We start from the raw sequence: 26,867 nt of genomic DNA, 5'->3' as shown, positions 1-26,867 counted from the left end.
GACTAGTGTAGTCCGGCAATGTTAATCTCTTAGTGATAAATCCTTCACAGTTAGTAAGTGGCACATCCCAGTAATTGTGTCTCAGCCTCGATCTCCTGCGTTTTTCAGATTACAAAACCAAAAACCTACTGACAGATTTCCTTTAAATCATTAGTGTTAATGATCAAATATCAATGGCAGATTTATCAAGTCCTTTAGGGTTTCCAATATTCTTGCCTTCCAAAATATTGGAAACAGACAGACCCAAATTTATCCACGGGATTTATCCATACGTGCTTGCAAACAGATGTGACATAGGTGTCATAGTGGAGTTATAAGTACATTCTAAACAGACACCATTGTGCTACAGACACCAAAACTGAAACGTAGAAAACAAAGCCTACCCTAACTTATAATGCAAATCTATATATATATAATTGTCTAAGGGGTACTTCCGCCTTTCTGTCTGTCTGTCTTTCTGTCGGCAACTTCCCTTACGGAAATCCTGCGTCGCTGATTGGTCTCGCCAGCTGCCTGTCATGGCTGCCGCGACCAATCAGCGACGGATAGTCCAATTAGTCCCTCCCTACTCCCCTGCAGTCAGTGCCCGGCGCCCGCTCCATACTCCCCGCAGTCACCACTCACACAGGTTTAATGCCAGCGGTAACGGACCGCGTTATGCCGCGGGTAACTCACTCCATTACCACCGCTATTAACCCTGTGTGACCAAGTTTTTACTATTGATGCTGCCTATGTAGCATCAATAGTAAAAACATCTAATGTTAAAAATAATAATAAAAAAAAAAAAATCATTATATACTCACCTTCCGCCGCCTTTCCCGCTCCTCGCGACGCTCTGGTGACCGCTCTATGCAAGCGGCAGGTTCCGGTTGCAAGGATGGTATGCCAGAAGGACCTGCCATGACGTCACGGTCATGTGACCGCAACGTCACCACAGGTCCTGCGTGTCTGCACGAGAAGGACCTGCCATCACGTCACGGTCATGTGACCGCAATGTCACCACACCCTGGGACCGGAAGCTGCCGCCTGCACCGCACACAGGCGACAGAACTACAAGGAGCCCTCGGAAGGTGAGTATATGTTTATTTTTTAACCTGTGACATAAGTGGCTGGGCAATATACTACGTAGCTGGGCAATATACTACGTGACTGACGAATATACTACGTGGCTGGGCAATATACTACGTGACTGGCCAATATACTACGTGGCTGGGCAATATACTACGTAGCTGGGCAATATACTACGTGACTGATGAATATACTACGTGGCTGGGCAATATACTACGTGACTGGCCAATATACTACGTGGCTGGGCAATATACTACGTGGCTCTGTGCCGTATACTACGTCACTGGGCAATATACTACGTCACTGGGCAATATACTACGTGGGCTGTGCAATATACTACGTGGACATGCATATTCTAGAATACCCGATGCGTTAGAATCGGGCCACCATCTAGTATATCAATATTCATCAAAGCAATTATGCTAGAATTCTGGTTGTAACACCTGTGCACAACGAGGCGTTGCGCACCAAATTTTGGGGACTTTTGGATTTTTCATGCAAGTTTTACCCAGCTCTGACAAAATGGGTAGGAAGGGGTCGTGATGCCACAGATCATCTAATTCATGCCGAATGGTGGTGTACCTTACACCAGAAATCTTACTCCAGTCCCTGACTGCAGTAAATCTAGTGGCGAGGCAACGCACGGAGGTCATAACCACTTGTTCTCCAAGACCATTTTCTACACATGGGGTCCCTTGTTACATCATTTTTTAAACAGGTTATCTGGACAGTAACTGGAAAACAAGCAGAGCTAGAAATGGCATGTGGATTTATTGTAGCACCACGGATTTGAGGAATTCATAGACATTTCCTTGGGTGAAAAAAGCACAGGGAAAGGCAGAACATCATGTCTAAGTGTGTGAAACAAATAGAGAAAAGGACCAACACACCTACACTAGTGTGAACAGGTGCCTGTCATGGTGAAACCTTATAGTTTTTCAAGTTTTATGTTTTTTTGGTTGGCACTTGTTCACACTAGCTTGGATGTGCTGGTCCTTTTCTCTATTTGTATCAAACCCTCTTTTGAACACGTGCACTCCTATGTCTATCAGCTACACTTAGCTGGTTAATTCCTGCCCCATAAATTGTAGGCTTTTTGCCCAGGATAGGTGACATATCAGGACAGGGACCAAACATTGAAGAACGCCTTGACGTTGGCAGCTGGGCTCACATATATGGTCAATCTATGCGCCAATTACCGTACCTTATTTTTTACTGTTATTTTTTATAACAATTTTGAAGACTAATACTTCATATATACATTATATAGCGCTTTTTTTCCCCCTTTTCCTATTTTCTATGGCAGTTATGCAGTTTCAATGTTCTAGAGCAATCATTGTTAGTATTTAATGTTAAGACAAAAGAAAAAATCCAGCTCACCATAGTTGTAGTCCCTGGAGGCTCGGAGCACGGAAACACTGTGTCAAGGCGTGAGGAATGCAGGAAATAGAAAAAAATCCAGCTCAACGAGGTGGTGAAAAAGCAAAGTCTTGGTACTTTATTCACTTCATATCAAAAAATAGAGGATAAAACAACAGCACAATATAATTAAAAACACTATCTACGCGTTTCTGGTGACATAGCACCCTTAGTCATGATAACTTTAGTGCAGCCTGTTCTATGCTTTTATGCACACGAATAAAGTACCAAGACTTTGCTTTTTCACCACCTCGTTGAGCTGGATTTTTTTCTATTTCCAGTATTTAATGTTGCAGACTTTTCTTTTAAGTCTCATTCAGACGTCCGTTATTAAATATGTATGTGAAAAAAATAGTATCGGTGTCATCAGTTGCATTACTGTGTCCGCTTTTACATCAGTGTACGGTCCGTGTGTCCGCTTTTACATCAGTGTACGGTCTGTGTGTCCGCTTTTACCATCAGTGTGTCCGTTTTACCATCAGTGTACGGTCCGTGTGTCCGTTTTACCATCAGTGTACGGTCCGTGTGTCCGCTTTTACAGTACATCAGTGTACAGTCCGTGTGTCCATTTTTACCATCAGTGTATGGTCCGTGTGTCCGTTTTACCATCAGTGTACGGTCCGTGTGTCCGTTTTACCATCAGTGTACGGTCCGTGTGTCCGCTTTTACATCAGTGTACGGTCCGTGTGTCCGTTTTACCATCAGTGTACGGTCCGTGTGTCCGTTTTAGCATCAGTGTATGGTCCGTGTGTCCGTTTTACCATCAGTGTATGGTCCGTGTGTCCGTTTTACCATCAGTGTATGGTCCGTGTGTCCGTTTTACCATCAGTGTATGGTCCGTGTGTCCGTTTTACCATCAGTGTATGGTGCGTGTCCGTTTTTACCATCAGTGTATGGACTGTTTTTACCATCAGTGTATGGTCTGTTTTTACCATCAGTGTATGGACTGTTTTTACCATCAGTGTATGGACTGTTTTTACCATCAGTGTATGGACTGTTTTTACCATCAGTGTATGGACTGTTTTTACCATCAGTGTATGGTCTGTTTTTACCATCAGTGTATGGTCTGTATTTACCGTCAGTGTATGGTCTGTATTTACCGTCAGTGTATGGTCTGTATTTACCGTCAGTGTATGGTCTGTTTTTACCATCAGTGTGCAATCACTGTGTCCTCAGGGTGTCCGTTTTTATCATTAGTGTTTTTCACTGATAGATAAAATAAATAACAAATCTTCTCCTATACTTTGCAATGTTAAACAAGGACATCACTCTAATAGCACATGGACGCCATCCCTGTGCTGTACATATTTTTTATGGACCCATAGAATCGTATTGGTTATTTTCTTCACTGCCACTAGGAAATAAAAAAATCAGATATGTCTGTGTTATTTGCACAGGCAAATGGTCCGTGAAAAAACACAGACATGTGAATTGCACCACAAATTATAATGTGTTGTATCCGTGAAATAATAAGCATACAATGCGTATGCCTGAATGACGCCTTACTGACGTAGCACTAAAAATCTTTGCTGTTCCATGCTTTCAAATCTGAGCATAGAATGGGTGATTGCAGACAGGATAAACTGATGACGCAGATTTTACCTCTAGTATACTGGACTGGTTCACTTTAACAGGGTCATCCAGGAATAAGAAGTATAGTCTAGACCCACAGCCTTGCATAGATGACCTTCCTAGTCTTACGGGGTTATGTCTTGGTGGGATTTCAAAAGTGGAAAATAAAGGCTCTGTGGAGCTGAAGCAGACAGAAGCCCCATGTGGCTAGGAACCAGCACACTGGAGAAGTCTGGGAGCCTGTTTAAGGTTTCTTTCTTTTTTTTCCTGGCTCCTTAATTGAACAACAGGAAACCGGCTGATGGAAAGAAATCCGAAACCTCTATTTCTCAGCTCCTCAAGTTATGCAGCTGTGGCTCTGTGGAAAAGTGTCTGAAGTAGAATAGTTAGGATCTGCCGCGCTGGTAGAGTTCACAAGTCTCTACTTCTGACTTTCCCCTGGGACGTCACAAAGCCATGTTTACGTGGTCAGCTTAAGTCTTTACTAAATATAAGAAGCACAGCTAACTAAACAAAGAGAGGATCCAAGATGCCAGATATAGGGTTTACTAATGCTTGGCCAAATACAGGACAAGTACACATCATCATTTCCACACACACTGACAAGAGCTGGATTCTACACCGACACTGCACTGCGGCCACAAAGGGGCTGATCGCCCGATCACCTCTCCATGAACACCGCCAGCTTTACGGTTACTCATTGATGTCCAGCCAAACACTGGAGCATACCACCAGCCACTGACCGCGCGCTCTAATTACTGGAGAGCTGCAGGATCCCAGCGTTCAAAATAAAACCACAGCTCATCTTTCATCCACTATTCTTCTACTTCCGGCATAGACACAACATGTTTTATTATGGAAACTTTCTACAGATCTTAAGGTTTCAGTTTACGCCTCTATGACAGACCGAGAACATCCCATCCCATATTTCCCAATCAATGAAGACTCCTATTAATCGTCAGAGACTTGGTTTACTCTGCTGTATTCAGCTCAAAAAGAAATTTCCAAACTACAACAAAACTATTGTTCAAGGCACAACGGAGACTATATTTAGTCACATACAGAAGATTCACTTCTGGAAAGACAGTGGGCCCGATTCATCAAGATCCGTCTTGTTCTGGCCAGTCTTGATGAGGAGATGTGCCGGAGTCAGACACTTCTGATACATTAAGATGTATAAGCCTCTTCAGGAATCAGGAGCGTTGGACGACTGGCGGACACTACTGTGTGCACCTTGCCCCAACTCCTACTCCAGTCCCTGCTGGAGTAAGATTATGGGTGTAGAGAACGCCACCCCTCATCAAGAATTTGCTGAGCGGCGTTCACCACGTCCCAGCCATGCCCAATTTCTTGGAGTGGGCAAAAAGGTCACAAAATTATAGTGTAGCCTCCAGCTGCAACAAAATGACGCCACTTTTCAAAGCTTTTCACTCCATAATACTGGGGTAAAAGCTTTGATGAATCGGGCCCATTCACTTTCCATTCAAAAAGGGAAAAACAGTATCATCCTGAAGTATGCAGAAAGGACATATACTTTTTAGACACTTAGAGCTAGAAAGCTAATAATGCTGTGGAAAAGAGAAATTAACTGACTAGTTGGAGGATAGATGTGTTAGTAATGAAGCTATGATCACACATTTACTGCTTCGATCTTCGCTCCACCTTCAGACCTGACAGCACAGTCTTTCTTGCTCTGCAATCATGGTTCCTACAGAGAAAGCTAAATGGACACTTCAATGGAAAGAGCCACAAGTATTGCAGGGGCCACAACACCCTGGCGTTCTGACCCCCACCGTGATAATCCGGGGCACAAACCAATGTAGACAGATGCCGCTGGATCTGAGAACCCTTTAGTACCAATTTATCAGACCTACCACAACTTTAAGAAATTGTTTGCTTAGGTTTTCTTTTCATACACTTTTTCAGCCTTTTTAACCATGTCATGCATTTAAAACATTTTAATAGCATCTTTATTTTTTGCAATATGTTAAACTGTTTCTTTTCTGGTCGTGATGAGAAGGCTACGTGAAAAAAATAACACAGCACAAAAAAAAAACATATCCCAGCGAAAAACACTAAAGAAACCACCACAAAACATGTAAAAAGCTTCATACACCAGTCTTAAAGGGAATCTGTCAGCAGGGTTTCACCCCCACAATTATTTACATGTGCAAGTAGGTCTTTCAAAGACTAGTCGAGCTATACCTTTACATGGCTGGTCTGTTTCTCTGTTACTGAGAAATCAGCAATTGAATTGACATTCATGAAGCTGTAGATCTGAAGCCTCGGTCACTGCAGCTCTATTCCCCGCCAGCGCCACCTCCTCCTGCTTGTCTGACGGCCTCTATGCAGTGCAACGTCAGGCAAAGGAGCTGTCAGCCAAGCAAGAAGTGGTGGTGCTGGGTGGGGAATAGAGCTCTAGTGACAGAGGCTTCAGATCTACAAATAGCTCTTTAGCATCATCTATATATATAATTGTCTAAGGGTTTTTCCGTCTGTCTGTCTGTCTGTCCTGGAAATCAGAGACGGACACAGCATGGCGACGATGATGTCATAAAGGTTGCCTCGACCAATCAGCGACGGGCACAGTCTGCCGCCAGGCCTCGACCAATCAGCGACGGGCACAGTATCGATGTAGATGTCATAATGGTTGCCATAACGACGATGATGTCATAAAGGTTGCCTCGACCAATCAGCGACGGGCACAGTCTGCCGCGAATTCTGGAATCATCATTGTCCATATACTACGGGGACATGCATATTCTAGAATACCCGATGCGTTAGAATCGGGCCACAATCAAGTATATTAATAAGTGGCACTCATTCATTTCATACACATTGAGTGGCAATCAATAATCAACTCTAACCCCTTAAAATGTATTAAATGTTCATTATGAGTCGTTTGCCCAGTGCTACACTGATAAAAAGCTTTTCTACACACGTAATTGGTAGACTTACTGTAACGACAATGACGCTGCTGTCCGGCTTCCATTCTGACTGTTTGTAAGCTCCAAACTGGGCCGCTGCCTTTGACGACTCCTTATAACTGGCAATTAATACGCTGGGCTGAAACAGAAGAAAACACCATTAGAAAGTGGAACATGCAATAGTCGACACTTCAATGTGGTCTGTTTTTTTAAAGAAATGGAGAATCATAGAATGAAATTAAATCAGATTTTTATTTGAGGCATCCTGCAAAAAAAAATGTAGTTATGAATTGAAATATTCCAATTCTTTTACCCCAGCACTAGAGCAGTGAAAACAGTCTTAGGCTACTTTCACACTAGCGTCGTACGACGCAATGCGTCGTGCCAATGTACCGATGCATACTGTGAAAAAAAAGCACAACGGGGGCAGCGGATGCAGTTTTTCAACGCATCCGCTGCCCCATTGTGATGTCCGGGGAGGAGGGGGCGGAGTTCCGGCCGCGTATCCGCGGTTGGAAATGGCGGACACGACACACAAAAAAAGTTACATAGAACTTTTTTTTGTGCCGACGGTCCGCCAAAACACGACGCATCCGTCGCACGACGGATGCGACGTGTGGCAATGTGTCGTTAATGCAACCCTATGGAGAAAAAACGCATCCTGCGGGCAACTTTGCAGGATGCGTTTTTTCTCCAAAACGACGCATTGCGACGTGCGTCGTACGACGCTAGTGTGAAAGCACCCTTATGCGTCTTGTTTTCTGTAGCTCACTATTTAGTTTGCTGTACAGACTGGGAGTGCATCAGGTGTCATCTCATTACCAGAGCTTAGCTGCCAAGGAGCCGATTTAAAGCATATAAAGGGAATCTCTCATTGCATTCAGGTATGTTTAAGGCCTCTTTCACATGTCCTGATATTTTCGGTACTAGAAAACCCAGTACTGGAGCTATCTGTTGTGAATTCTGCTTTTGGGTTCCCTCCGGTGGTAGTAGGTGGTAATGCAGTTGTCCCTGGGTTGCAGTCCTGGTCAGGTGTGTCTGCTGATTGCAGTTCTGACTGGGGTATTTAGGTGTGCAGGATTCATTAGTCCTTGCCAGTTGTCAATTGTTGTTGGGAGGTGTAGGACCTCTGCCTGGTTCCTCCTGCCTTTCTGCCAAATCAGCAAAGATAAGTGTCTGTTTTTTTTTTCCTGTGGCACACATGCTATGTGCTCCACAATTCAGTGCTATTCTTTGTGTTTTCTTGTCCAGCTTAGATTGTGTCAGTATTTTCTCAGTCTTGTTGGATTCTCTGGAGTGGCAGATATACATTCCATGTCTTTAGTTAGATTGTGGAACTTTTTGTATTATCTGTTGTGGATATTTTTGGAAGAGTTTTAATACTGACCGCCTAGTAATCTGTCCTATCATTTCCTATTTAGCTAGAGTGGCCTCTTTTGCTAAATCCTGTTTTCTACCTGCGTGTGTCTATCCTTCTCCTACTCACAGTCATTATTCGTGGGGGGCTGCCTATCCTTTGGGGGTCTGCTCTGAGGCAAGATAGCATTCCTATTTCCATCTATAGGGGTATTTAGTCCTCCGGCTGTGTCGAGGTGTCTAGGGTTTGTTAGGCACACCCCACGGCTACTTCTAGTTGCGGTGTTAGTTCAGGATTTGCGGTCAGTACAGGTTCCACCGACTCCAGAGAAAGTTTTCATGCGGCTCCAAGGTCACCAGATCATAACAGTACAACTGGCCCATAATGAGTTAAATGCATCTCAGAAGAAGGGAAGAAAGGTGTTGAGCCATTTTTTTTTCTGCAGTCTGTTCTGTCTTTTCTTCCCTCTTTATTTATGGGTGGCTGAGGAGTCTTGTGCCAGCATGGATGTTCAGGAATTAGCTTCTCGTGTAGACCAGCTTGCTGCTAGGGTACAGGGTATTTCTGATTATATTGTTCAGACTCCTGCTTTAGAGCCGAAGATTCCTACTCCTGATTTGTTTTTTGGTGATAGGTCCAAATTTTGGGGTTTTAAAAACAATTGTAAACTGTTTTTTGCTCCGAGACCACGATCCTCCGGTGATTCCATTCAGCAGGTTAAAATTGTCATCTCCCTGCTGCGTGGCGATCCGCAGGATTGGGCATTTTCCCTGGAATCTGGGAATCCGGCCTTGCTTAATGTAGATTCCTTTTTTCAGGCTTTAGGATTATTATATGATGAACCTAATTCTGTGGATCAAGCGGAGAAAACCTTGTTGGCCCTGTCTCAGGGTCAAGAGGCGGCAGAATTGTATTGTCAGAAATTTAGAAAATGGTCTGTGTTGACTAAATGGAATGATGATGCTTTGGCGGCAATTTTCAGAAAGGGTCTTTCTGAATCCGTTAAAGATGTTATGGTGGGGTTTCCCACGCCTTCCGGTCTGAGTGATTCTATGTCTCTGGCCATTCAGATTGATCGGCGCTTGCGGGAGCGTCAAACTGTGCGCGCTGTGGCGTCGCCCTTAGAGCAAAGTCCTGAGCCAATGCAGTGTGATAGGATTTTGTCTAGAACGGAACGACAAGGATTCAGACGTCAGAATAGGTTGTGTTCTTATTGTGGCGACGCTTCTCATGTAATTTCAGTCTGCCCTAAGCGGACAAAAAGGATCGCTAGTTCATTTACTATCAGTACTGTACAACCTAAATTTCTGTTATCGGTGTCCTTGATCTGCTCATTGTCATCATTTTCTGTCATGGCGTTTGTGGATTCAGGCGCCGCCTTGAACTTAATGGATTTTGAGTTTGCCAGGCGTTGTGGTTTTCCCTTGCAGCCTTTGCAGAGCCCTATTCCTTTAAGGGGGATTGATGCTACACCTTTGGCTAAAAATAAGCCCCAGTTTTGGACACAGGTGACCATGCACATGGCGCCAGCCCATCAGGAAGATTGTCGATTTTTGGTGTTGCATTATTTGCATGATGTTATCGTGCTGGGTTTCCCGTGGTTGCAGGTACATAATCCTGTGTTGGATTGGAAATCTATGTCTGTGACTAGTTGGGGTTGTCAGGGGGTTCATAATGATGTTCCTTTGATGTCAATCTCCTCTTCTTCCTCTTCTGAAATTCCAGAGTTTTTGTCTGATTTTCAGGATGTATTCGATGAGCCCAAGTCCAGTTCCCTTCCACCGCACAGGGACTGTGATTGTGCGATTGACTTGATTCCAGGAAGTAAGTTTCCTAAAGGCCGACTTTTCAACCTGTCTGTGCCTGAACATACCGCCATGCGGAGTTATGTTAAGGAGTCTTTGGAGAAAGGGCATATTCGTCCATCTTCTTCACCGTTGGGAGCAGGTTTTTTTTTGTTGCCAAGAAGGATGGCTCCTTGAGACCTTGTATTGATTATCGCCTCTTGAATAAGATCACGGTCAAGTTTCAATACCCTTTACCTTTGCTTTCCGATTTGTTTGCTAGGATTAAGGGGGCTAGTTGGTTTACTAAGATTGACCTTCGGGGGGCATATAATCTTGTTCGTATTAAGCAGGGTGATGAATGGAAAACTGCGTTTAATACGCCCGAAGGCCATTTTGAATACCTTGTGATGCCATTCGGGCTCACTAACGCTCCATCTGTTTTTCAATCCTTCATGCATGATATCTTCCGGACTTATATTGATAAATTTTTGATTGTATATTTCGACGATATTTTGATTTTTTCCGATGATTGGAAGTCTCATGTACAACAGGTCAGGATAATATTTCAGATCCTTCGTGACAATGCTTTGTTTGTGAAGGGGTCTAAGTGTCTCTTTGAGGTGCAGAAGGTTTCTTTTTTGGGCTTTATTTTTTCTCCCTCATCTATGGAGATGGATCCGGTTAAGGTTCAGGCCATTCATGATTGGATTCAACCCACATCCGTGAAGAGCCTTCAGAAATTTTTGGGTTTTGCAAATTTTTATCGCCGGTTCATTGCTAACTTCTCCAGCGTGGTTAAACCCTTGACTGATTTGACGAAAAAAGGCGCTGATGTGGCGAATTGGTCCTCTGCGGCTGTCTCTGCCTTTCAGGAGCTTAAACGCCGATTTACTTCTGCTCCGGTGTTGCGCCAACCAGATGTTTCTCTTCCGTTTCAGGTTGAGATTGATGCTTCTGAGATTGGGGCAGGGGCCGTTTTGTCTCAGAGGGATTCTGTTGGTTCTTTGATGAAACCGTGTGCCTTCTCCCGCAAGTTTTCGCCTGCTGAACGCAATTATGATGTCGGCAATCGGGAGTTGTTGGCTATGAAGTGGGCGTTTGAGGAGTGGCGACATTGGCTTGAGGAAGCTAAGCACCGTATTGTGGTCCTGACCGATCATAAGAATTTGATTTACCTCGAGTCTGCCAAACGGCTGAGTCTTAGACAGGCTCGATGGTCCTTGTTTTTTTCCCGTTTTGATTTCGTGGTTTCGTATCTTCCGGGTTCTAAGAATATTAAGGCTGATGCCCTTTCTAGGAGTTTTTTGCCTGATTCTCCTGAGGTCCTTGAACCGGTTAGCATTCTGAAAGAAGGGGTGGTCCTTTCTGCCATTTCCCCTGATTTACGGCGAGTTCTTCAGGAATTTCAGGCTGATAGACCTGATCGCTGTCCTGTGGGGAAATTGTTTGTTCCTGACAGATGGACTAGTAGAGTGATTTCTGAGGTTCACTGTTCTGTGTTGGCTGGTCATCCTGGTATTTTTGGTACCAGAGATTTGGTTGGTAGGTCCTTTTGGTGGCCTTCGTTGTCACGTGATGTGCGTTCTTTTGTGCAGTCCTGTGGGACTTGTGCGCGGGCCAAGCCTTGTTGTTCCCGTGCTAGTGGGTTACTTTTGCCATTGCCGGTCCCGGAGAGGCCCTGGACGCATATTTCTATGGATTTTATTTCTGATCTTCCGGTTTCCCAGAGGATGTCGGTTATCTGGGTTGTTTGTGACCGGTTTTCTAAGATGGTTCATTTGGTGCCTTTGCCTAAATTGCCTTCCTCTTCAGAGTTGGTTCCGTTGTTTTTTCAGCATGTGGTTCGTTTGCATGGTATTCCGGAGAATATTGTGTCCGACAGAGGTTCCCAGTTTGTTTCTAGGTTTTGGCGGGCCTTTTGTGCTAGGCTGGGCATTGATTTGTCTTTTTCTTCTGCATTTCATCCTCAGACAAATGGCCAGACCGAGCGAACTAATCAGACTTTGGAAACTTATTTGAGATGCTTTGTGTCTGCCGATCAGGATGATTGGGTGGCCTTTTTGCCATTGGCCGAGTTTGCCCTTAATAATCGGGCTAGTTCGGCTACTTTGGTTTTGCCTTTTTTTTGTAATTTTGGTTTTCATCCTCGTTTTTCTTCTGGGCAGGTTGAGCCTTCTGACAGTCCTGGTGTGGATTCTGTGGTTGACAGGTTGCAGCAGATTTGGGCTCATGTGGTGGACAATTTGGTGTTGTCTCAGGGGGAGGCTCAACGTTTTGCTAACTGTCGTCGGTGTGTTGGTTCCCGGCTTCGGGTTGGGGATTTGGTTTGGTTGTCTTCCCGTCATGTTCCTATGAAGGTCTCTTCCCCTAAGTTTAAGCCTCGGTTTATTGGTCATAGGATTTCTGAGATTATTAATCCGGTGTCTTTTCGATTGGCGCTTCCGGCCTCTTTTGCTATCCATAATGTCTTCCATAGATCTTTATTGCGGAAATATGTGGTGCCCGTTGTTCCCTCTGTTGATCCTCCGGCCCCTGTTTTGGTTGATGGGGAGTTGGAGTATGTGGTTGAGAAGATTTTGGATTCTCGTTTTTCGAGGCGGAGGCTTCAGTACCTTGTCAAATGGAAGGGTTATGGCCAGGAGGATAATTCTTGGGTTTTTGCTTCTGATGTCCATGCTGCTGATCTGGTCCTTGCCTTTCATCTGGCTCGTCCTGATCGGCCTGGGAGCGCTGGTGAGGGTTCGGTGACCCCTCCTCAAGGGGAGGGTACTGTTGTGAATTCTGCTTTTGGGTTCCCTCCGGTGGTAGTAGGTGGTAATGCAGTTGTCCCTGGGTTGCAGTCCTGGTCAGGTGTGTCTGCTGATTGCAGTTCTGACTGGGGTATTTAGGTGTGCAGGATTCATTAGTCCTTGCCAGTTGTCAATTGTTGTTGGGAGGTGTAGGACCTCTGCCTGGTTCCTCCTGCCTTTCTGCCAAATCAGCAAAGATAAGTGTCTGTTTTTTTTTTCCTGTGGCACACATGCTGTGTGCTTCACAATTCAGTGCTATTCTTTGTGTTTTCTTGTCCAGCTTAGATTGTGTCAGTATTTTCTCAGTCTTGTTGGATTCTCTGGAGTGGCAGATATACATTCCATGTCTTTAGTTAGATTGTGGAACTTTTTGTATTATCTGTTGTGGATATTTTTGGAAGGGTTTTAATACTGACCGCCTAGTAATCTGTCCTATCCTTTCCTATTTAGCTAGAGTGGCCTCTTTTGCTAAATCCTGTTTTCTACCTGCGTCTATTCTTCTCCTACTCACAGTCATTATTCGTGGGGGGCTGCCTATCCTTTGGGGGTCTGCTCTGAGGCAAGATAGCATTCCTATTTCCATCTATAGGGGTATTTAGTCCTCTGGCTGTGTCGAGGTGTCTAGGGTTTGTTAGGCACACCCCACGGCTACTTCTAGTTGCGGTGTTAGTTCAGGATTTGCGGTCAGTACAGGTTCCACCGACTCCAGAGAAAGTTTTCATGCGGCTCCAAGGTCACCAGATCATAACAGCTATCTATGTCTGTGTGTTACATATGTGTGACATGTACCGACGGCTGGGAAAAGCGGTATAGGTCGCACTGTTCCCAGACACCGGGTGCTGAAGGCAGCTTGGATCATTGTCGCCTAGTCTCCCCGAGATCAGTGCGACCAGGCAACAATGATGTAGTATTCAGCAACTGTAACAAATTAAAAAAAACAAAATGGCATGGACTCCCACATAATTTTCATAACTAGAAGAAGGAAAGTCCACGGCTGGGGACTGATGTTAATAAGCTGGGAAAGGGGGCAATATCCTAAAAGGCTCCCAGGCTATTAATAACAGCTTACAGACGTTTGTTTAGCCTTTGCTGGTTAGTTTACGTGGGTCCCCAGATGAAAAATGATGTAGGATTCCCCTATAAAATCTAACCATAAAGGCTAAACAGGCAGCTATGGGCTGATATTAATCACCTGGCAAGAGGCCAGGGATATTGGCCCCCCCCCTTCCCAGGCTAACAACATCAGTCCTAAGCCGCCCTAGAAATGGCGTATTCATAAAAATGCGCCAAATCTGGTGATTAGCCTCACTCTTCCCACTTGCCCTGGTGTGGTGGCAACTGTGTGGTTATAGGGTTGGGTTTGATGCTGATGTTTTATGGCCACTGATGTCAAGCCCAGGAATTAGATATCAAGCTCTGCTACATCTGGATTACATGGCTGAGCAGTGGCATGAATTGATCGCTCAGCCATGAATCCAGGACACACTGAGTGGGAGCTTGGAACGCAGCTTCAGTGATGAGTGGTAACATCATAGAGGATACCGCTGGTTATGCCAGCTGTTCCCAATGTCTGCAAGCCGATGAACTGCGGTAACCTTCAGGAAGTCACTGCTACCTAGTCATGAAGATTATCCCAGTTCATCGTTTGGCCGCTAGCGGTGACGTCATGAAGGTAACCACGGTTCATAGGCCGGCTCACACTTAACTGAGTGTGCGAACAGCTGGCAGTAACCTCTATGACGTTATCGCTCGTCACTGAGGCTGCGCCCCAAACAACTGTGTCCTGGATTCATGGCTCAGCAGTCGTATCATGCCACTGCTTAGCCATGTAATCCAGATGTAGCACAGCTGGAGTTCTTTGTGGGACAAATGGATTGTCGTTGGACAGGTGAGGAATATGGGTTTTCTTTAATTTTCATTTTTACAGTAATAAATGGGAAAAAGAGGGTGGGGTGTGCTTAATATATAAAGGTGTGTGTGTGTGTGTGTGTGTGTGTGTGTGTGTGTGTGTGTGTGTGTGTGTGTGTGTGTGTGTGTATGTACTATATGTGTGTGTCCGGGATTGGCATCTGCACCGTCGCAGCTACAGCCACAGTCACATGTCTGGACCCCGAGAGCGTCATAGGCTATGTTGTGAGGTGAAATTTTAACCCGCGCGCGTTCCGATTCACCAAACAATTTTGCCCCTATCTACATAATGGGGAAAAGTTAAAGGAAAAGTGTTGGAGGCAAATTGACAGCTGCCAGATGTGAACAAGGGGGACTTAAAGAATGAGAGCGATGGCGCCAAAGAGTATATACCGTACAGTTGCTAAGGTGGGGCCCCGACATGGGATACTCACCACACACGGGGATATGAACACACACACAAAATGCGCCACACACTACCACGTGCTTGAACACATATCACCCTCAGCACACATTTCACCACACATACACCAACCTCGCCACATAAAAGTCGAAAACACAAATGTCGCCACTCAAAACTCGCCACGCGCAAAACTCGCCACATGCAAAACTCGCCACATGTGCAAAACTCACCTCATAGAAAACTCGCCACATGCAAAACTTGCACAAGCGGAAAAATTGCCACATGCACAAAAGTTGCAACACATGCAAAAGTTGCACATACTCAAATCGCACTACACCAATTTAGTTAAATCTGTGTGGATTATCTCTGGTGTTGAAATATATGTTGTGAAATGCTTCTATTAGCTTAGTTTTTGCCTTTTAATAATTACATTTCTATCTATTTGTTTTGTGGTTTTTGTGAGCAGAATACATTTTTGTTAACACATTCTATTTTGCTAACAGCAGTTATTAACCCGGGCGAAGACGGGTAGTACAGCTAGTACTATATAAAAGAGGAGATGACACATAGGTATATACAGGAGGAGATGACATACAGCAGGTATATACTATATACAGGGGAGATGACATACAGCAGGTATATACTATATACAGGAGATGACATACAGGTACAGTACAGACCAAAAGTTTGGACACGCCTCATTTAAAGATTTTTCTGTATTTATGACTATGACAATTGTACATTCACACTGAAGGCATCAAAACTATGAATTAACACATGTGGAATTATATACTTAACAAAAAAGTTTGAAACAACTGAAATTATGTCTTATATTCTAGGTTCTTCAAAGTAGCCACCTTTTGCTTTGATGACTGCTTTGCACACTCTTGGCATTCTCTTGATGAGCTTCAAGAGGTAGTCACCGGGAATGGTTTTCAATTCACAGGTGTTACCTGTCAGGTTTAATAAGTGGGATTTCTTGCCTTATAAATGGGGTTGGGACCATCAGTTGTGTTGTGCAGAAGTCTGGTGGATACACAGCTGTTAGTCCTACTGAATAGACTGTTAGAATTTGTATTATGGCAAGAAAAAAGCAGCTAAGTTAAGAAAAACAAGTGGCCATCATTACTTTAAGAAATGAAGGTCAGTCAGTCCGAAAAATTGGGCAAACTTTGAAAGTGTCCCCAAGTGCAGTGGCAAAAACCATCAAGCGCTACAAAGAAACTGGCTCACATGAGGACCGCCCCAGGAAAGGAGGACCAAGAGTCACCTCTGCTTCTGAGTTTATCCGAGGCACCAGCCTCAGAAATCGCAGGTTAACAGCAGCTCAGGTTAGAGACCAGGTCAATGCCACACAGAGTTCTAGCAGCAGACACATCTCTACAACAACTGTAAAGAGGAGACTTTGTGCAGCAGACCTTCATGGTAAAATAGCTGCTAGGAAACCACTGCTAAGGACAGGCAACAAGCAGAAGAGACTTGTTTGGGCTAAAGAACACAACGAATGGACATTAGACTAGTGGAAATCTGTGCTTTGGTCTGATGAGTCCAAATTTGAGATATTTGGTTCCAACCACCGTGTCTTTGTGCGACGCAGAAAAGGTGAACGGATGGACTCTACATGCCTGGTTCCCATCATGAAGCATGGAGGAGGCGGCGTGAAGGTGTGGGGGTGCTTTGCTGTTGACACTGTTGGGGATTTATTCAAAATTGAAGGCATACTGAACCAGCATGGCTACCTCAGCATCTTGCAGCGGCATGCTATTCCATCCGGTTTGCGTTTAGTTGGACCATCATTTATTTTTCAACAGGACAATGACCCCAAACACACCTCCAGGCTGTGTAAGGGCTATTTGACCAAGAAGGAGAGTGATGGGGTGCTACGCCAGATGACCTGGCCTCCACAGTCACCAGAGCAGAACCCAATCGAGATGGTTTGGGGTGAGCTGGACCGCAGAGTGAAGGCAAAAGGGCCAACAAGTGCTAAGCATCTCTGGGAATTCCTTCAAGATTGTTGGAAGACCATTCCCGGTGACTACCTCTTGAAGCTCATCAAGAGAATGCCATGAGTGTGCAAAGCAGTCATCAAAGCAAAAGGTGGCTACTTTGAAGAACCTAGAATATAAGACATAATTTCAGTTGTTTCACACTTTTTTGTTAAGTATATAATTCCAAATGTGTTAATTCATAGTTTTGATGCCTTCAGTGTGAATGTACAATTTTCATAGTCACGAAAATACAGAAAAATCTTTAAATGAGTAGGTGTGTACAAACTTTTGATCTGTACTGTATATACTATATATAGAAGATGACATACAGGTATATACTATATACAGAAGAGATGACACATAGGTATATACAATATACAGGAGGAGATGTCATACAGCAGGTACATACTATTTACCGGGGAGATGACATACAGGTATATACTATATACAGGGAGATGACATACAGGTATACTATATACAGGAGATGACAAACATGTACGGTATATACTGAGGGGAAAATGAGAGGTGTGAGGTGAAAATGAGAGGCGTGAAGTGAAAATGAAAAGGTGTGAGTGCAAAATGAGAGGAGTGAGGGAAAATAGTGGAGTGATCGGAAAATGAGAGATGTGAGGTCGAAATGACAAGTGTTAGGGGGGAATGAGAGGAGTGAGGGGGAAAATGAGAGGTGTGAGGGGGAAAATGAGAGATGTGAGGTGCTAAATGAGAGGCGTGATGGGAAAATAAGAGAAGTGAGGTGCTATAACTAACCACAGCTATTTACTATGCCCAGGCAACGCTGGGCTCTTCAGCTAGTTTCAAATAAAGGATTCTGTCTTTCTTTTAATTAAAGGACTTTTTTTTCTTGCTGAATATTACAATATGACTATGGGGTTAGTCACTTTTTTCTGGGGTTCCCCGTAAACTAACCAGTAAAGGGTAAGCAAACAGCTGTGAGCTGTTATTAATAGCCTGGGAACCTTTTGGGATATTGTCTCCTGTCTCAGATTATTAACACCAACCCCACGTTGGGGATTTTCTCTTTGCTGGTTATGAAAATTACGAAGGGGCCCACACCATTTTTTTTTTAATTATTTATTTTACACATGATGTATACAGCGGGTGCTGAATACAGCTCTCATCATTGTTGCCTGGTAGCACTGATCTCAGGTAGACCTAGCAAGAATGCTCCAAGCTCTCTTCAGCACCAGGAGCCTTGGAGCAGTACAAACTGTACCGCTTTTTCCCAGGTGCCGGTAGGACAACCCCTTCTTGATCTAAATGTTTGGTCTCGATAAAATAAAAAAAGCTTAAACTCCCCTCCCGTGCCGATGCCATTCCAGCGGTGTCAGCCCTCGCAGTTCCAGGGCTCTCGTGCGATTGCACGACAAGTGGTGCACGGCGCCCAATCAGCAGTGATGTTACTGTACTTTGTACGAATTGAACATGAAGACGAAGCCAGGGCTGCAGCTGCTCATACAACCGCATGAGATCGCTGGGACCGCAAGTGCAGACACCGCTGGAACTGCACCGGCATGGGAGGTGAGTAAGTTAGACAACTGGAGTATGGCGGGGAGAAGCCGACTGGCTGAGAAAGCTGAGAAACATTGCAGGAAGTACAGGAATTGGACTGGGATCAAGTTATTTTCTCTAATGAAGCCCCCTTCAGGTTGTTTGGAAGAGCTGAAAGAATGATTGTCCTGTAGAGAAAAGGTGAGTGGTACCACGAGTCCAGTCTGGTGGCTCCATCAGCAGCAAAGGTATGGACAGGAGTGCTGGTCAGTTTGTGAGGAAACCTGAACTAACAAGAGAATGTGGCCAAGCCTTTAACGCTACGTGTACAGAGTTTTTGAGGGGTTTTTTGCAGCGGACATTCCATTGGAAGTTCAAGAATTGGACTGAAAAGGACTGAGGTAAACTTATTTTCTTTGATGAAACCCCTTCAGACTGTTTGGGACATTTGTAAGAATGACTGTCCAGAGAAGAAAAGGTGAGCACTACCACGAGTCCCGAGTTATGTCAAGAGTAAAGCATCCTGAGATTATTCATGTGTGGGGTTGCTGTTCATCCAAGGAAGGGGCTCACTCACAATTTCGCCTAAGAATACTGCCATGAATAGAGAATGGTTTCCAAACATCCTCCAAGACCAACTTTTGCCAACCATCAAGAGCAATTTGGTGATAATGACGAACAATGTTTTTTTCCGGAATGATGGAGCACCATGTAACAAGGCAAAAGTGACCACTAAAGTGGCTCAGTGAAAAATACATTGAAATTTTGAGTCCATGGCCAAGTAACTTCCCAGATCTCAATCCCATTGAGAACCAAAGGTCAATCATCAAAAAGCAGATGGACAAAGAAAAAATAGTGATAAAGTCCAAGCATGGATTAGGTAAGAAGGATTTACACCAGAAGCTGAAATTATACATGCCAGGCCAAAGTGCATAAGCATTGAAAAATAAGGGACAAGATAGCAAAAATTGAGACTTTGTATAAACTTGATGCTTATAACTGTACTTCAGTAACTAGAGAAACATCTGACTAAACAACTAAAAAATGCTGAAGCAGCAAATTGTGTGAAAAACAAAATGTGTCGGTCTCAAAATGTTTGAGTATGCACTCACTTTTAAAGTTGTGCAATCCTTGGGTTTGTACATTGTAACTTTGATTACATTTCTAGCCTTAAACCAGATTTCAGTTCCCAATTGTCCTGATGGTTTCATGAAGCTTATGTAACCACAGACTTGAGAGGTATGGCTCAGCTCTGCAGATTTATGCTGGTGCACAGTGTCTAAATTGCACGTCCAACTTTTAATTCTTAACATTAAATGTATACATACATTTTAGATTACACTTCAATGCAAAATTACATGATCTTTACTGAAAATATTAACTGATGTTCCAATAATACAAGAAGATAAAGCAGCCAGCTTCACAAGGGTAGACTTGATCTCCAACATAACCATATAAGAAGCAGTAATGGTAGCAGCACTCCTGAAGACCAATGTGAACAGTGGTTTATTCATCCAAATCCATTAGAGACATGCAACTTTTCAGCCCCTCGTAGGTTACATTTTTCAAGCACTAGAAAAAGCGACTTGAAAACAGCTCTGATGAGGGGATGAAGAGTTGCATGTCTAATGGATTTGGATGAATAAACCACTGGTCACATTGAACTTCGGGAGGGCTGCTTCCATTCCTCCTCCTTCTGTGGTTGATATGCCCAGGCACCAACATGACTGAAAATACCGTATTTTCCGGATTATAAGGCGCACATAAAATGTTGAGAATTTCTCAGAAATAGAAAGTGCGCCTTATAATCCGGTGCGCCTTATATATGAACCAAACAGTAAAGAGAGAGGTTCATACAGGATCCTTTACCTCTATCGTGGGCGGCAGGGGTCGGCGGCGGCATACCACAGCACCACCATGCTCCTCCCCCCCGTGCGCCTATGAATTTATTCTTCACTTGGACAAACACAAAAAAATACCGCGCTATAACCGCCCCACTAAGGAGGCTACTAGTGCATGAATACCCTATTGGTATATATAAGACCAACTGGCTGCGGGCCCGAAGTGAAAGTGAAAGTACAAATAAAGTGCACGCTTATATTACGCCCCTAATTGGCACCTGGTTCCACAGCACAATCTAGCTCCAACAGTATTAATATTTACTCACATCTACCTGCTTAAGGGTAGAGGATTACCTACTTCAGCCGCAGGGTTGATGAGGCTGGCGTGCAGGGGTCCCGTGACGTTCCTATACAGCAGGTGGGGCGGAAGAGATGCTTTGGCCGCAGGGTGGATGTGACCGGCGTGCAGGGTTGCTGCGCCGCTCCGGATCAGCGGGTAGGACGGAGGAGGTGTGGGCAGTGCAGAGCCAGAGGCGCCCCGGCCGGTAGCGACACTGGATGCACGCAAGAAACAGGACGGTGGCCGATATCAGTCGGCCGCTCGACCTGGCAGTGACGTCACTAGCTACGGAAGCAGCGAAGGGTCAGATTCAACCAACGCGTTTCGAGGTGGGACGCACCTCTTCGTCAGGGTTCTTCACTTGGGTTTTTACAGTATCCATAAATGGATTGAGCATTACGGCCACCGTAGTCAGGAGCCACCCTGAGTGATACTTACAGCTCTGTGCGCAGGATCCTTGCAATATATCTGTGCTTTAGCGTTAACTATACCCACTACCCCAAAAAATGCCTCCTGTTAAGAGACATGCTTATGATGCAGGTTTCAAGCTTAAAGCTATAAGTTATGCAGTAGAGCATGGAAATAGGGCAGCTGCAAGAGAATTCAACATTAATGAATCCATGGTGCGTAAGTGGAGAAAACAAGAAGATGCCCTCCGCCAAGTAAAGAAGACCAAACTGTGTTTCCGAGGAAACAAAGCAAGGTGGCCACAGTTGGAGGACAAAATAGAACAGTGGGTTATGGAACAGAGAAACGCAGGTAGAAGCGTCTCCACTGTCTCTATTCGACTCAAAGCCACTGCTTTAGCACGTGACATGGAGATCAAGGACTTTCGAGGAGGTCCTTCATGGTGCTTTCGTTTCATGAAAAGGCGTCATCTCTCCATTCGCACCAGAACTACTGTGTGCCAGCAATTACCAAAGGATTATGAAGAGAAGCTGGCCATTTTCCGCACCTACTGCATAACCAAGATAAATGAAAAGAATATCCAGCCAGAACACATTATTAACATGGATGAGGTTCCCCTCACTTTCGATATCCCCGTAAACCGTACTGTTGAGAAAACAGGGACCAGTACGATATCTATACGTACCACAGGAAATGAGAAGTCATCTTTCACTGTAGTTCTCGCTTGTCAGGCTAATGGCCAGAAACTACCACCCATGGTAATTTTCAAGAGGAAGACTTTGCCTAAAGAAAATTTTCCTGCTGGTGTCATCATTAAGGCTAACCCAAAGGGCTGGATGGATGAGGAGAAGATGAGTGAGTGGCTGAGGGAGGTCTACGTCAAGAGACCGGGTGGCTTTTTTCACAAATCCCCATCCCTTTTGGTCTGTGACTCGATGCGCGCCCACGTGACCGATACTGTCAAAGCCCAAGTGAAGAAAACTAATTCGGAGCTTGCTGTCATCCCTGGTGGATTAACCAAAGTGCTCCAGCCGCTAGATATCAGCATCAACAGGTCATTTAAAGTTAAATTGCGAGCTGCATGGGAGCATTGGATGACAGAAGGTGACCACACATTCACCAACACAGGGAGGCAACGCCGTGCGAGTTATGCCACTATGTGCCAGTGGATCGTGGATGCCTGGAAGAATGTATCAGTCTCCAGTGTCATCCGAGCTTTCAGGAAGGCTGGAATCACCACTGAAGAGCCTAGCAGCAGCAGCGAGACCGACTCGGATAATGAAGAGGAGGACCCCATGCTTGATTCCGAAATCGCCCAACTGTTCAACTCCGACACTGAAGATGACGGATTTGATGGATTTCTGGTGGAGGAATGAACTGAAAAAGTACGGTAAACGTTTTGATTTGCAATTACAGCTGAACCAGTTTCAAGTTATTGTTAAAAAGTGTAATAAATCTTGACTTGCAGTCTGAGCAATGGTTTATTTAACGGTAATGTGCTGCGCCTTATAATCCAGTGCGCCTTATATATGAAACAAGATTGCTTATAAGGCGCTCATAGAAAGTGCGCCTTATAATCCGGTGCGCCTTATAATCCGGAAAATACGGTATACAGGCGTGGGGTTATAAAGTGGGTGTCCCATCTGGGACATTTATGGTATTCCCTGCTGACTCATGTCCAGCATGAGAGGGTACCGCTGTTGGAACCCACGTGTTTTGAGAACTGTATGTGGTGTTGTCTCCATTCATATCTTTTGAAGCTCTATAAAGGCTTTAATGTCTGAAGAACATTTACAGCATACCCTATTGAAATGCCAGATGGGACACGAACCCTATCCTGCCACAGCCAACTTCCGTTTTTTGCACTTTTATTTCCTAAACTTCTTCCAATGTATGGTGTTCCATTATGTCCTATGTTGGGAAGGCATTAATATGACTTTCAGTGTGTGTTATTTTTACACACATCAAATGTGTCAGCTAGTCAGCTTCCAGAGCTGCAAAATGTCCAAAATGCTTGGCTACAAAAGGCTTTAGGGTACGTTCCCATGATCAGGAAGAAGCAGCGCTTTGGACCCAGCGTATTTTATCCAAAACGCTTCGTTCTAATCACACAGGTAAATCCGCATGTGATCACTGAACCACTGGGATTTACCGCATCCAAACACATTTCTATTGTAGAAATTTCTGTTGCGGAGACTAGGGTCTTTTCTGACCATGATTATTGAGTCCAAACTACTTGCCTGAGCTGCACGTTAAAAGGAGGTTACCCCATCGTGACTCAGTCTAAAGGCTTAGTATAGTTGGCATTTGTAAAAATCACATAATGAGCCTCATTCATCCCTGTGCCCCTCCATTGCTGCCAAGGCTACAGCAGTGATATTATGGCTACAGCACATAGCCGTAGCAGCCACATGGCTTACACTAGCGGTATTATGGCTAATCTCTCCTTATCTGCACTCCAGGAAAATCTGTCAATCCCTGAACCTAATTATTCCTAAAGTCTGCCTCAGATGAACACAAGCCCAAACAAGAAAAAGCAAACCATCATCATAGTTTGGAAGGAGCTGTAATTGTTGATTCTGTGCCAACCAACAATATGTCTACAACTCCAGCTATTTCTTCTCGACGTGTGCAGCACTATACTCCAGCAACTAACAGTTTTTACTTAAGGAAATTGGTCAGCATCCATGCTTTTACTCCGTTCACACACCAAGGCCATTACGGTTTAGAATTATGTTGATTTCTGTATTCCATTTTTTAACAATAAAAGGTATTTTGGGGGTTTCTCAGATGTTGCATTTTTTTCCAGGGTAAAAGACACTGTAGATATAGTACTTGCAAACTGACAGCTTTCTTAAATGACATCCACATGATGCTTATTTTTTTCCTTGTGGATTTAAACCAAAGCGTTTTTTTTTGTATTTTATTTTAAAATTTGCAACATGTCAATTCTTTCAGCGATTTTGCAGCATTTTTCACCCAATCAAATAACGGGGGGGAAATTTTTGGTGCAGAAAAACCTGCTGCAAATACTCAACGTGTGCACATACATTCACATGGAGTTTTTAGAAAAGGATTTTGACGTGACCCAACTTCAAAATACACATCAATAAGGATACAAATTTTTTTTAATGTGGACTTTGAACAGAATCTGCATAAAAAATAAAACACCGTGGAATATATTCTAAGGCTATGGGGTACACTGTTTTTATGTGGATTTTTCTGGTTGAAAAATCAAAGCTGAATAAAAGGGATTCAAAAATGTTTTTTTCTACAGTTTTGTTCAGTTTTCTTTTATGCTATTTGGAAAGGGCTTTTTTTCAGTTTTAAACCATTCAATAGTGAAATGTAGAGAATTTTTCAATCACTTCCTCCCGATGATGTGATTTTTCTGAAGGCAGACAGAATGGATTGTCCGCAGGGATCACCAGTGCCGACACCGCCACAACAACGCCGGCACTGGAGGGGAGTATAAGTATTATTTCACTGGGGACAAACATGGGAATTGAGAATAGCTTGTCCGAGTAGTGGACAATCCCTTTAATAGCTACTGCTGTAAAAAAAAAAAAAAAAAAAAAAAAAAAAAAAAAGGGACTGCACACGGATGACAAATGAGAAAAAAAAATCTTCCCACTTTCCTGGATGAAACGGAATGATTTTTGATACGCTCCTGTGAACCTACTCTTTAAGCAACGCAATGGAATATTGTGCAGCTATTACACAGGTCAACAAAAAAAAATTTTTTTTCTGGTGTCCAAAATATTTTCATGAATTTGGGGTATTTTTGGGGTGCTGATTCTGAATATGCTATCAGTTTTGCCAGATTGGCTCAAGTTTTTGACATTTTTGGTATCTTATTTATAGCACTTGTTGGTAAATGCGACGCATCATCTCATTAATTTCTTTGGATTAGTACTTGAACTGAGCAGTTCTCAATATAGTTTTGTGTTAATTAGTGTTCTAAAAGTTTGTTCATAGCTTGATTTTTGCACTAACTTTATGTTGTTGTCTGTTTTCCAGTGAAAAGCATGAACTCATCAAGAAGAAGTTGTCTTAACGATCCAGACTCATTCTGTTACATTTGTGGTGAATACACACTGCCAAAACATAGAAGAAACATAACAGACTTCGTAAAAAAAGTGTATTTTGCCTATTTTGGGGTTATGCTTGGGGACCAAGACAAGTTTTGGGCACCACACATAGTGTGCAAAGCATGTATCGAATTATTACGAAAATGGAGCAAAGGATAAAGAAAAAGCTTCAAATTGGGTGTTCCAATGGTGTGGAGAGAGCCAAAAAATCATCATGATGACTGTTATTTCTGTGCAGTGCAAGTGCAAGGATTCAATAAGCATAAGAAACGAAAATGGGAGTAACATGGAATCTGCAAGAAGGCCTGTCCCTCATTGTGAAGATGTGCCTGTACCTGTGTTTACCATAAATAACAGTCATCATGATGATTTTTTGGCTCTCTCCACACCATTGGAACACCAAATTTGAAGATTTTTCTTTGTCCTTTGCTCCATTTTCGTAATAATTCGATACATGCTTTGCACACTATGTGTGGTGCCCAAAACTTGTCTTGGTCCCCAAGCATAACCCCAAAATAGGCAAAATACACTTTTTTTACGAAGTCTGTTATGTTTCTTCTATGTTTTGGCAGTGTGTATTCACCACAAATGTAACAGAATGAGTCTGGATCGTTAAGACAACTTCTTCTTGATGAGTTCATGCTTTTCACTGGAAAACAGACAACAACATAAAGTTAGTGCAAAAATCAAGCTATGAACAAACTTTTAGAACACTAATTATCACAAAACTATATTGAGAACTGCTCAGTTCAAGTACTAATCCAAAGAAATTAATGAGATGATGCGTCGCATTTACCAACAAGTGCTATAAATAAGATACCAAAAATCTCAAAAACTTGAGCCAATCTGGCAAAACTGATGACATATTCAGAATCAGCGCCCCAAAAATACCCCAAATTCGATGAAATATCTTTGGCACCAAAAATGCTGTTGACCAGTGTTATTGACCAAACATGGCATGACTTTTCAAACAAGGAAATGCAGATTTCCTAAGTTTTCCCTTTGGTGGAAAAAGGGGATGTACCGTTTCACATAAACATAGCTTATTCATTGGATAATAAAACCTGGAAACATTATGCACTATAGTTTGTGTTTCAGAGGCTTACCACTTTTAACATCTCTGGTGGGAGTCAGTGCACACTACGTCCAGAGGCCAAAAACCAGTCCCTACAGAGTGCTGCACACTGGTGCAAGGCTTGTTACTGGGAATCCGAGCTCTCTTCTAATACCTAGCACTCACCCTTTCATTTCACTGGGTCAGGACAGTTTGCAGCCTCTAGGTATAAACAATGCTTCCATTCACAAGCAACAAACAGATCTTGAGAACTTGTGAAATCACATACAATGTATCTGGCAAAATTTCAACACCTTAGATAGGGTAACACTGTTGTATGGAAAAGTCCTTTAACCCTTTTGCGCCAGAGCCTGTTTCCATCTTCCTGACCAAGCCTATTTTTTCA

At 43.6% G+C, this 26,867-nt stretch overlaps 1 protein-coding gene across 3 annotated transcripts in view; it reads right to left on the bottom strand.

Annotated features, from left to right (window-relative positions):
- Nucleotides 1–26,867, bottom strand: part of RIC1 (RIC1 partner of RAB6A GEF complex) — a 214,826-nt gene that overhangs the window by 159,771 nt on the left and 28,188 nt on the right. For 2 of the 3 annotated variants that reach the window (XM_077249171.1, XM_077249169.1), the window contains exon 2: nt 7,018–7,125. In XM_077249171.1, coding sequence (XP_077105286.1) covers nt 7,018–7,125 — 108 coding nt within the window. Of the gene's footprint in view, nt 1–6,264; nt 6,374–7,017; nt 7,126–26,867 lie in introns of those variants that run through there. The other variant, XM_077249172.1, reaches the window with a different exon arrangement.

This window comes from Ranitomeya variabilis, chromosome 1 (genome assembly GCF_051348905.1).
Source record: "Ranitomeya variabilis isolate aRanVar5 chromosome 1, aRanVar5.hap1, whole genome shotgun sequence".
Classification (NCBI taxonomy): domain Eukaryota; kingdom Metazoa; phylum Chordata; class Amphibia; order Anura; family Dendrobatidae; genus Ranitomeya; species Ranitomeya variabilis.
This window is presented reverse-complemented; position numbering and strand designations above follow the sequence as displayed.